We start from the raw sequence: 12662 nt of genomic DNA, 5'->3' as shown, positions 1-12662 counted from the left end.
CGCCTTGCTATTCCTTAGGTCATTGAACCACACACTTTAAACCCATTGTAGACATATTTTAACATACTCAATAAAGGCAGGTGTAAAATGTATAGAAAAGTTTTGATGTTTTTTTTATGTTACGGGGCAATGGAAATAAAGTCTCACAACGGTTGCATCACTTCGCCCTTCCGGAACCATATCCAGGAGTTTTACCTTTTTCTTTATCTTTTCCCGAATGGTCAGGATCTTCCTCTGACGCTTAGGCTCACTACCAGAAGCCAGAAGATTTTTGGGAGACTATTGTGGGCCATTTTAGGTCTTAAACGAAACTAAAAGTGTTTCTATCTGAGAATGTGTGATGTTGCCAGCAGACAGCTCAAGAAAATGAAAAAATGTTGAGACTGCTGAAATGTTCACTCTTTTTACTGCCTTTTAATGGAATATTTATGTTTTCAACAAAATCATAACTTTACATGATATTGTGGGGTAGCACAATAAAAAACGAAGCCGTTCGACCTTGGTTTTCCAACAAAAAAACTCACTGTACTATATTTCCATTAGGAATAATGGAACCCCTAAATATTTGTGATTAGGAATTCATGATTTCGCCTATTTGCAGATATTTTGGGGAAAGCATTCCTCCGTTATTCACTGAAAAACTTGACTTCACTGTTTTTGTACAAGGCAAAAGCAATAACAGTATTGCTTTGGTGGCTTTTTGGTGTCAAGGAAGTGTGTTGAAGTGAGTTGAGTAGTTTAATTGAGGCATAGGTATTGCTTTGCTGCCATCTTTTGACATCTATAGGCAAGTACACACCTTTTTGGTGGTTAGGGTAAATTACTGGTGGTTTTCGCTTTTGCTGTGTGGGGGTTAACTCTCTAATCATTACGTTCCCTGGGTCATACTTTCATTCTCATAAAACTTGTAAATTCTATAAAGGCGGTTTTTGTGTAACAGTTGTAGATAGATCTACTGTTGTCCTTACCATTTTCCTCTTTTGCATCATCATCATCTATAAGTGCATCATCTGCACTTATAGAAAACTAGCACCCTATATATTTACCCAGATCTCCCCCAAGGCTAAGAAAAATAGTAACCACGGGCGCCTGACTCATTTGATTAAAAAATATTGACGTTCATGGCCATACTCCTGGACCCAATGCAAATGGAGTGTCATAACAAAATGTGAATTCAATTGTTTCTCAGCACATGTAGCAATCCTCTGTAAAGTTTGATGGAATTTGTTTGTCTAGTTTCTAATTAGTGAAATCCTGCTGTGTAACAAACAAAAGAAGCAAATCAACCAAAGACAACCAAAACAGTAGCTCGCACTTGCCAGAGGTAAATATGGACTTGGATTCTTGTATGACTTTGCAACTTTAGTTTCTTGAGATTTTTATGTCACATTCTTCCACCGGCTAACCGTTTGCGTTCTGAGGGTTGACTGGATACTTTTCTCAGATTGTTTTGAATCAATGATAAGTCTGCGTTCTACTCTGCATGCTCCTCAGACGCTTTGGCGGTGCTATGCAGCGGAGAAACCCAAGGGCTGTGCGGCGACGTGGAAAATGTACTTCCTGACACCCGTCGCCACGGTGGAATCGGACAACTCCAGCCCCACCATCAGGAAGTTGAACTTATCGGTAATAATTCAATTAAGGTTGACTCACTCGGAGGGAGATGAATGCACACTTTTGACTGATGTAGCTTTACTTACTGTACACCAAATGATCAGCAGTTAGCGCTTAAAGCAGTCAATGGATTGAGACTGTTGGGATAATGATTACGCAGATTAATCTGTTGAAACAGAATTACAAATAACTGCATATCAAAGCTTGTGATTGTTTTTTCATAGGTGTGTTTAGGCTTGGGGTTGGCAAGCAGAAATACCAAAGAGCCATTTAGATGTGTTTCCCACAGAAAAGAAACCACTGGGAGTCACAAAACCCTTTTGACGTGTACATCGAAGCTAACACTGCACATATCACGGCTGTAAGACACAAAAGACTATACATAGGCGTCGCCTATTGACCCATTATGACGATACGTCAGGTTGTCCGCCATAGTGGATGTGGCCCGTTGTTGCGATATGTCAGGCTGTCCACCATATTGGATGTGCCAAATCCGCCTGTAAACTAATACAAGTAATGGGACTGAGCTTCATAAAGCCACAACCTACAAATACACAAAGTTAATGTCTCAAATTCACCCAGTCACACATACATGAGGCATCTTCACCAAGTGCTCCACTTTGCCACATCAAATATGGCAGTGACCTTGATGTATGATTCAGCACTACGTCTCGGCAGTGCCTATGTATGTCTACGCACCTGGGGTCTTGCTCATTGGCACTTATGACACATTTTGAGCAAATAGAGCAACATAATCTTCAAATTTAGAATTACTGTATATTTAAAAAAACTAAAAATAATATATAATAATAATAATAATAAGCTAATAATAATATTATTAATAATAAACTAATAATAAAAATAAATGGCTCATTTATTTTCCAAAGCCATAGGTAGGTGCAGCAGAGCCGCACGGTTTCCAAACACCGTTTTAGGCAAACGACGCCTTGAAAACATATAGACAAAAGTATTGGGGCATGCCTTTTATCCACTGATTAATCAATTAGGGGTTGGGCTACTTTGCCCTGGCATCTTAATTCTTTATTACAAATACATTTTGGACAATGCTATGCTTGCAACTTCTAGTATAGCTGTACCTCTCATGGAGCTCAATAGAGTAACCCAAATATTAGAAACCGTACGGCTCGCATGTATTTATATAAGGTAGCAAAACAAACCGTCTGCTCATAGTGCCAGCTTTCCACTGTGCAAGTGTGACACGGCTTGATTCAGCTCTGGTTTGGTTTTTCAAATCCAAATGATACATTGAGAAACTGAAAAAAAAAAAACTCATAATATTTTAATATTTATTAACCACAAATAATGTATCTTTTTCCATCTATCTATGCCAATGACACAGGCAGAACAATTCAATGCTCCGTAAGATGGCAGAACAAGGTACAAAATTGACTTGTGTGTTCATTTTATGTTATATTTTTGTTTGATGGTAAGATTTTTCCCATGTAAAATATGTGCCTTTGCTCAGAGGTTGCAAGACAATCATAGCAGTACCCGGTTTTGCCAATGGAAAAGCGTAAATAGCAAGTAGGGCTGTGTCGAGCCATGTAGGCACCGTGCAGTGGAAAACGAACATAGGATGCATTGCAGCTCCAATTCTATCTATCGTTTGGTTTTTGGAATTTCCAGTTTCAGTATTATTTTTTCAGCATTAACATGCATTTAGAATTTTCTACAAGAACTCCACATAGGAGAGAGCATTCCGATTGTGGCGGATTTGCATGTCTATCCCGCACTGTATTGTCTGCTTGGGACGTTCCGTCACCTTTCACAACAATATTAGCTGTGTTGCGCCTCGGCCGTGCAGCATGAAAGGGCAAGTGAAGTTCCCACAAACACCCACACGCACGCACACACACACACACACACACACACACAGTCCCCCACCTCCTGACTCCACCAGGATGACTCGATGCCTTTGTCTGTTGCGCACAAAGACTCAGTCAGTTGAGATGATGTCACCGCCGCCTTTCTCATGGGAGTAAACCTTTGTCTAGCAGAACAACAACAAAACAATCTTTGTGTAGCATTGAACCCGCACCTAAAAGGGGGGCACAGAGGGAGGCCGCTTCCGCTCTTTTCTGTCGCCGCATGTGACTTTCCTCCAACACTATTTCTCTCTCTTCCATATTTGCCATCCTCATTCACTCCCAACTTCCCTCTTTGCAATAATTGGTTTATCTCACTCTTCATCATTTCATTCCTATCAAATTCCCCACCTCCAACATCAATCACTCCTTTTAATGACTCATTCAACCTCGTTTGCTTTTTCGGACTGCACTGCTTGCCACGAAATGAGCTTGTGTCTGCATAGCGTTGGTGTCGGTCAAGCGCTTTTTTTGCTCTGGGTACGCCACTGGGATCCATGGAAAGACATTGAGTCACGTACTGCCCACAAGAACCTGTTCACACGAGAATTTAGGAGTATTTTCTGCAAAATAATGGTGGTAATTAGTGGAAAGCTTTAGGGATAACAAATAGCATTGTTGTGGTGCTACTTTAACCCTCGAAGCAACAGATGTTTTAACACAAACGGTGGCGCAATACATGTAGACAGATAATATAATACTCACAGGAGTCTGTACTTTATCCTCTGGTAAGAACAACATATTACTGCAGCTTACCAAGGAGTGACTATTTTCATGTACATATTTGTCTATTATACTACACCAGGTGGTGTGTGTGTGTGTGTGTATATATATATATATATATATATATATATATATATAATATTATATATTATATTATATATAATACATATATATAATATATATATATATTATATATAATATATATATATATATATATATTATATATATTATATATATTATATATATTATATATATATATATATATATAATATATATTATTTTTATCAAACACCTGTTTGGAACATCCCACAGGTGAACAGGCTAATTGGGAATAGGTGTGTGCCATAATTGGGTATAAAAGGAGCTTCCTGAATTGCTCAGTCATTCACAAGCAAAGATGGGGCGAGGTTCACCTCTTTGTGAACCAGTGCGTGAGAAAATAGTTGAGCAGTTTAAGGACAATGTTCCTCAATGTACAATTGCAAGGAATTTATGGATTTCATCATCTATGGTCCATAATATCATCAAAAGGTTCAGAAAATCTGGAGAAATCACTGCATGTAAGCGGCAAGGCCGAAAACCAACATTGAATGCCCGTGACCTTCGATCCCTCAGGCGGCACTGCATCAAAAACCGACATCAATGTGTAAAGGATATCACCACATGGGCTCAGGAACACTTCAGAAAACACGTCAGTAAATACAGTTCGGAGCTACATCCATATGTGCAACTTGAAACTCTACTATGCAAAGCAAAAGCCATTTATCAACAACACCAAGAAACACCGCCGGCTTCTCTGGGCCCGAGTTCATCTAAGATGGACTGATGCAAAGTGGAAAAGTGTTCTGTGGTGCGACAAGTCCACATTTCAAATTATTTTTGGAAATTGTGGCGTGTCAAAAGAGGAAAAGAACCATCCGGACTGTTATGGACGCAGTGTTCAAAAGCCAGCATCGGTGATGGTATGGGGCTGTGTTAGTGCCAATGGTATGGGTAACTTACACATCTGTGAATCCACCATTAATGCTGAAAGGTATATACAGGTTTTGGAGAAACATATGCTGCCATCCAAGCAATGTCTTTTTCATGGACGCCCCTGCTTATTTCGGCAAGACAATGCCAAACCACATTCTGCACGTGTTACAACAGCGTGGCTTCGTAGTAAAAGAGTGCAGGTACTAGACTGGCCTGCCTGCAGTCCAGACCTACTACCCAATGTTGGCTATTGTTTGTTGTGTGCTTCAGAAAAAGGGCCCCAAGAGGAGGCTGAAGTCTATGCGAGGTAATGGCTCCATCGGCTTGTCGTCGGAGAGGGCCGTGTCCATCCCTCAAATCACCTACGATCATATTAACGACTCCGTGGAGAAGAATGACGTCTCCTTCTTCATGGAAGAGCCGAGTGGCACCGTGGAAGGTACTGCAACTGACGTGCATGCAATCGGCTTGGTTTTGAAAATGTGCATCCACAATTTAACAGGAAAATATGAGAACTTTACAGCATATCTACCAAAAAGTATCTTGAAGTATATTATTGTAAGCTACTGTAACATTATGCACAGTTGAACATTAACACTGCACTTAAATAGGGGGTAACAACTATTTAAATCATGGTTCAATTAAAAGGTATTACACATAAGGGTTAAACAAAACATTTACCGAAATAAATGTTTAAAAAAAAAAAAGCAAATCTTAAAGCGAAAATACAAATTTATTGAATTAAAAAGTGAATTACAACTGAAATGTACTTAGGGAGCCATTCTTTCTTTCATCCATATAAAATCTTAAGAACATTGGGTAAAACCAATTTTATTTTGTGTGGTCATTTGCTTTTATTTAGTACATTATAATCAATGATATATACTAAACAGTGTAGTGCTTAAGTCCTTTCAATGACATTGTAAAGCGAGAATGTAGAATTGTGAGGTTTTGTCAAGTTTATTTGTGTAGCCCTTAATAACAAAGGAGTCCCAAAGGGCTTCACAGACCCCAGTTAACAAAGATTGATGAACATCTAAATCTAAATCTGATTTTGTTCATTATTCCACTTGTTGTTTTTTGACACTGTGAACAGTCACAAGGATCCGCTCTGTGCCAAGATGGCTGCCAGGTGTCTCTGGTGGGACATCTGGAAGCCATTAGCGTCTCCATGGTAACAAGAGGTCAGGGCGGCTGTTGACTGATGCGTGTCTGTACGTGTTGTGAATCCTTCCGCTTGGAGGAGTGTTGTTGGCACACGTGAAACGAACTAATACCGTGTTTACGACGGTTGGTTAGCGAAGTGGGCGGTGCGTCAACTTCCTGTTGTTAAAAGGCACACAAATTGACCCGAGATGGCAGGTTGACACACACGCTTTATGACCTTTCCTGTCAGCGTGTGTGACCGGGAAAAAAGCTGCAGTGACGCATCTTGAAAGTGGAAACCATAAATGAATCCTACCCAGTAAAATATTTTAATTTTAAAAATTGGTTTTGGTAAGTAGTGTATTTAATGAAGTGTAATTTGTCAGGAAAAAAAATATTCCACTTCATATAGTAACAATTGGGAAAATATTACAAAATGTTTTTTTCAAATACAGTAAAACTTTTGTGTTTAAGTTACATATGTAATTGATTTTATAAAGGTACTGTATGTTTGTATAATGATATAGCATTTTATCCATGTGTTCAATCATCAATTATAGTGAGTAAAATCAGGAAATGGGATAAAGATCCCCTAATGAGGTAAAGCATTATTGCAAAATATGGATAAATTGCTGGATTAATGTAAAGCAAGGAAGACTTAAAGGAAAAGAAAACACACATATTTCGCATAATTAGACCGAAGATATAAGAACCATTCCATTTATGACTGAAAATCCAGTATAACAGTAGGATATTGCACAAAAAGCTTCGCCGACCCATCGTGGCTAGGAAAAGCGATCGAAAACGCTGCCAGCTTGGTTGCGGCGGGCGTTCGCGCACGTGGTGTTACCGGAGGCGCCCGAGGACAATGGACACGAAAGAAGGGTGAGGGTGGTGGCTGGAGGAACCAAGAAGCTGAAGACCGGGAAGAGAGATCGCAAGGAAAAGAGGGGCAGAGTTTAAATACCCAGAGGGTGTGTCAAGGGGGATGGAGAAACTGGAGGGAGACCACACCCATCAGCTTGACTCTAGTCCAGACTTTTGAACCATACAATGGGTTTAGATATCATATTAATCTAAAACACTCCCAACTTTGTACTCTCACCCATAGAATCATTGTTTAAGCTTTGGTCGTTCAATATAACATTTCGTACTGGTTGATTTCAAATCATGAGGAACAGTTCTCAAAATCTTGCAGAGGACCTGTAAAACTGACGCAATAGCGACACAGACACCAAGGTATACATTTGGAATATTTCTAATGAGTTCGTAAGATATCAAAATGGACATTTTATCTTCAGTTAACAAACATCAAAGGAGAGTCCACGGGTTCGAGCTTGCAGTTCCTCTCAACGCAAGTGGGTGGCGCCTTACGTGCATGTTTGAATATTAACCAAATAGTCTTCTTGGAGGGAGGGTCCCTCAACCTTTTGGTCGGGGAAGGAGTCTTTTGAAGCCAGGTATGAAGATTTGGAGAAAACCAGGCACTGCTCATCACCTGTTCAATACAGTCCCAACAGTGAAGCATGGTGGTGGCAGCATCATGCTGTGGGGGTGATTTTCAGCTGCAGGGACAGGACGACTGGTTGCAATCGAAGGAAAGATGAATGCGCCCAAGTACAGGGATATCCTGAACAAAAACCTTCTCCAGAGTGCTCAGGACCTCAGACTGGGCCGAAGGTTCACCTTCCAACAAGACAATGACCCGAAGCACACAGCTAAAAAAACAAACGAGTGACTTCAGAACAACTCAGTGACTGTTTTTGAATGGCCCAGCCAGAGCCCTAATTTAAACCCAATTGAGCATCTCTGGAGAGACCTGAAAATGGCTTTCCACCAACGTTCACCATCCAACCTGACAGAACTGGAGAGGATCTGCAAGGAGGAATGGCAGATGATCCCCAAATCCACTTGTGAAAAACTTGTTGCATCATTCCCCAAAAGACTCATGGTTGTATGAGCTCAAAAGGGTGCTTCTATTAAATACTGGGCAAAGGGTCTGAATACTGTGTGATATTTCAGTTTTTCTTTTTTAATAAATCTGTAGAAATGTAAACAATAAAAAAAATGTCCTGTCAATATGGGGTGCTGTGTGTACATTAATGAGGAAAAAAATGAAGAAATTATTTTAGCAAATGGCTGCAATATAATAACAAAGAGTGAAAACTTTACGGGGGTCTGCATACTTTCCGTACCCACTGTCTATTTTTTGAAACCTCGAAAGTCTACACTTCATAATACGTTGATCATTTCATTTTAAATGCATTGTGCCTCTTATGTTCTAAGGCAAAATTAATAAATCATCTTTATTTATAATAAACTAATTTAAATTGTTGTTCATCCACAACAAAAGTGTTACATTGCAGAAACATTTATCGCATATCTGACTGGTTGTCCTGTGGCTGTTTGGACAGCCTCGTATGAGACTCCTATTCTTTCTCCACAGGAATAACCAGGATGTTCCAGCAAACAGGTGCGTTTGCTTAACTTGATAGTTACATTGAAGCAGAAGCATTTAGTGTTTGTTAAGAGAAAAGTAACCAATATATAAAAAACAAAATTTTACAGTAGCCCCGCTTCTTCTTGTCTTCTTCTTCTTTGTAGTCTTCTCAATCTTCTTCGTATGTCATCCTTTTCTGATTTTTCATCATTGTCTGTCTTCTTCATCTTCTTCGTCGCCTTCCTCTTCGTCTGCCGTCTTCATCCTCTTCATCGTCTTAATTGGTTTCAGCCTTCGTCGTCTGTGGCTCAGTTGGTAGGCCAAGGTCGTCCAATCCTGGCTCTTACTGTCTGCTGTTGCAGTGTCCTTAGGCGAGACACTGAACCCTTGTTCTCAGTAGGGCTGCCAGCGCCTTGCATGCATCTCATCTTCTTTTTTCATGTCATCTTCATCTTCGTCGTCTTCTATCTTCTTGGGCTGTCATAATTTATTTCATCTGTCTTCTTTGTCTGTTGTCGTCTTCCGCTAAAATTCCCCTGAATTGTGGCACACTCTTTAGCACACCTTTATACACAGTATAATAGGTGGATCCAACCCTACATAATTTTTGCTTGAATTGTCTTTTGCATTACATGGCGCAAAGGGCCCTGTCATCATTCTTGGTCGTCTTTCACTCTGAGCTGCCCTTCCTCTCCAGGTATCTTTCACTTTCTTTTCTATTTTTAAAATAAGCATGCACACACATTTCGTTTGTTCCTCCAGAGGACAAGGGCAACAGGTTTTGCCAAGTATTAATAATCAAAGTAACAATGTATTTTATGGTGAATGCAGCAGCTTCAAAATCATTTTGACGGCTGTCGATTGCTTGTAGCAAAGACTATTAGAAACTACTGTTATTGACCTACTTGAGTAGTCTATTACTAGGACACTTTTTGCGAGGAGTTGGAGTCCACCCCCCCCCCCGCCCCCCCCCCTCCAGAAAAAAAGTATATAATACAATAAATCTGTGCTAACCAATGGATTGGAAGACAAATGCAATCTTTGATGCATAAAATATCACAATGCAGTGATGGTGCGATAATGGGTATATTGGAACAAAAACCAGTTACGATACATCTCAATATCTAGACCAACGATGTCATGATACAGCAAATTTGTGCTACTTGATATAGTTTAAGAAAATAATCACGATATCTATGCTAACAATACCTATATTATGATTACAAAAATATACCAAAATTGCGCTTGTACTGTACATACACAAGCGGCAAAGATTCCCTGTAATTACCATTAACATCCAAATATATCTCTTGTTGAGATCACATAAACATATTTCCTGGACACCAATTACTACTTTCCTATTATCCAGGGCTTTGGCACCATCTTGTGACATCCTAGAACATTATAGAAAGAGCACGAGAAAAGTTTCTCAGGATAGGGATCAGTTCCACAGAAAAAAATGCCAATAGCTGAATTTGTGAAACGCAATAATTGTTTTATCTGACACAATAATATCATTATGACACAGCTATGTGTATCGATACTCTATCACAAGAGACTATATGATACATTGCGTTTTTTTTTGTCCCGTCTTTACTTTTTGTGTTGCGTCAGCGCTAGCATCGGTGATAACATCACATGATTTTTTTTTTGGTAAGAAAATACCCCTATCCCGACCTAAACGCTAATCTTTGGTATTTCCAGTGAAGAGGAGGCACGGCGACAGCATGTCCATCGCCATCACCCGTGCTAGCAGCCTTACTGACGAACTGGACTGCATGTGTGAGGATATTCCTCTCACTGTGGTGATGGACAACACTCAGTAAGTCATCCCTCCACACTTTTAATTCCAATCTGATCCTGATAGTACCTGTGCCGTGACAATGCACCTTTTGTCGGCCTTCAACTCTGGAGGGTCCGTGGCATGGAATACAGTGTTCCCAACTAAAGTAGGGGATGTTGCTAAAATGTCATCTTTCTATCTATCTATTGAGCCATCCAGCTATTCTTAAAACATACTGTAGCTCATAGTGCACTTTTGTAGCCGATGGGTGTGATTCTCAGTCACACAGTCAGTGACTGAGAATTTGTGTCATTTAGAGGGAAATATGTGTGTGTTATTTTATCAGTCACATTAGTAAACAAAAATGTTGGAAGGTGATTTTTGGTGAAAAGTAGTGGCTAGGGTAGTCAAAAAAAGGTGCCAAATCTAGAAAAAAAAAAAGTGCTGAATTGGCATAAATGATGGAAAAACACTTCCTGGACGGCGTCACCAGATCCCGTTGACCTAGCTTGTGCCCCTTGTGCGCTCCAAAATGTCATTGCGACACAGTGACATTTTCATCGCTTCCTACGCTGACAAAGAATCCACAAACAGTCTCCACATGCAACAGCGAGAGGTCGTAGACAACAATTCAACACTGTTACAAAAGAATAGTTTCACTCTATCTTCTCTTTATATCCTGAACAGGCACTTAATGCAAATTTCCCATAGGATTACATAGATTAGATTGATGGGCATTTGATAATGCGTCAGTGCTCCAGGGGGTCACAATGCTCACTAAATCAGTGATCCCACACCACTATGCTGTGAGAGATCATCAGGTGTGCCACAGGGATATTATCCAACTTTTTTTTTTTTTTTTTTTTTTTTTTTTTTTTTTTTTTAAACTTGTAGTTGGTAGGGGTAAAGCTGTATTATTTTTCAAAGCATCCACTGAATCAAGCTTTTGTTGATGCCGAGTTCCAGTGCAGTGGATAGAGTTTCCCTGGTTTTTCGTGGATGCCTGCTAAGTTCAGTGTTTTCATCAGTGGTGGTAGTAGCAGGCCTTCCTTTGCGTAGTTTGTCAAGAACAGATACTGTTTTGAGAAATTTACCATGGCTAGCGAAAATTGTATTATGCAAGGTGACGGCCATAATGCTTCTCAAACTAGCGCTGAACTGCAGTCGGGGACAGAATAACTCCTGACTAGGCGTTAATTTTACAACGCTGTTCCAAAGTTAATTGCCAAGCGATGGTCAAGGGAATGATATGCTCTATATAAGGATCGCAAAGCCTACGCCATCAATGGCGTATGTCTACCGAATGATACCTGAAACGAAAAAAAAAAGTATATAGAGAATTTTGGGACACCCTGTGTTGTATTATTACCTCCACCAAGCAAAAAATGATGTGAGGATTGGTTAGCCAGCAGCATTGTGGAACTACATAAGGAATTAAAAGCTTTTGGTGCGTATCTGCATAAATGTAGCAGGGGGAACAATGACCCACCACATCGAGCAGATGCCGCTTTTTCAAAAGAAGACTTTTCCGTGCTGTGTTCTCCCTGCTTTGTAATACAGATTACTGCCACCTACAGGACTGGAGTAGAACAGTATGTACCTTTGGCATGTCGGGATTTTTCAAAAGTCTCATCGGAAAAATTTATAATTAATAATTTTTTTGGTATGAAATAGGAGAATCTCTGTCCATCTGAATGAAGTCACATTTGGTCCTAACTATTGCTTTTTATCTTTTCCCAACCTGCAAAATAAAATAAAATAAAAAAAACTAAAATAGGTGCCAATATTGCACATATTCTTCCTGCTCATGTGTGCTTCCCTCTCACCGATCCTATTTTTATGCCCCCCTGGCTTCTTTGAATTTTCACTCTACATTCTGTGCCCTCTTAGGGGAAAAAAAATGCTCAGTGAACCTTTTGTTCCGAACTTCCGAGGCACAATGTATCATTATTAACCTCATTTGATTAACACTTAATATTCATATCGCCCATGTTCTCCACTCACGAGAATCCTCCAGTGCCTTAAAAATAAACAAAAAATAGACCAAATCCATGGAGGAGAGTTCTGTGCATCAGAATGCTTCTTGTTTCTCTTT

General features: G+C 39.8%; 1 protein-coding gene across 7 annotated transcripts in view; it reads left to right on the top strand.

Moving 5' to 3' along the window:
• Positions 1 to 12662, top strand: part of kcnq1.2 (potassium voltage-gated channel, KQT-like subfamily, member 1.2) — a 187646-nt gene that overhangs the window by 23005 nt on the left and 151979 nt on the right. For all 7 annotated transcript variants that reach the window (XR_009768633.1, XM_061677972.1, XM_061677974.1 and 4 more), the window contains exons 10-14: positions 1495 to 1626; positions 5469 to 5637; positions 8791 to 8817; positions 9428 to 9481; positions 10489 to 10606. Coding sequence is in view for 6 of the 7 variants with exons in the window: in XM_061677972.1 (XP_061533956.1) it covers positions 1495 to 1626; positions 5469 to 5637; positions 8791 to 8817; positions 9428 to 9481; positions 10489 to 10606 (500 nt within the window). In the remaining variant the exon portion in view is untranslated. The remainder of the gene's footprint in view (positions 1 to 1494; positions 1627 to 5468; positions 5638 to 8790; positions 8818 to 9427; positions 9482 to 10488; positions 10607 to 12662) is intronic.

Source organism: Phycodurus eques, chromosome 5 (assembly GCF_024500275.1).
Source record: "Phycodurus eques isolate BA_2022a chromosome 5, UOR_Pequ_1.1, whole genome shotgun sequence".
NCBI lineage: Eukaryota > Metazoa > Chordata > Actinopteri > Syngnathiformes > Syngnathidae > Phycodurus > Phycodurus eques.
This window is presented reverse-complemented; position numbering and strand designations above follow the sequence as displayed.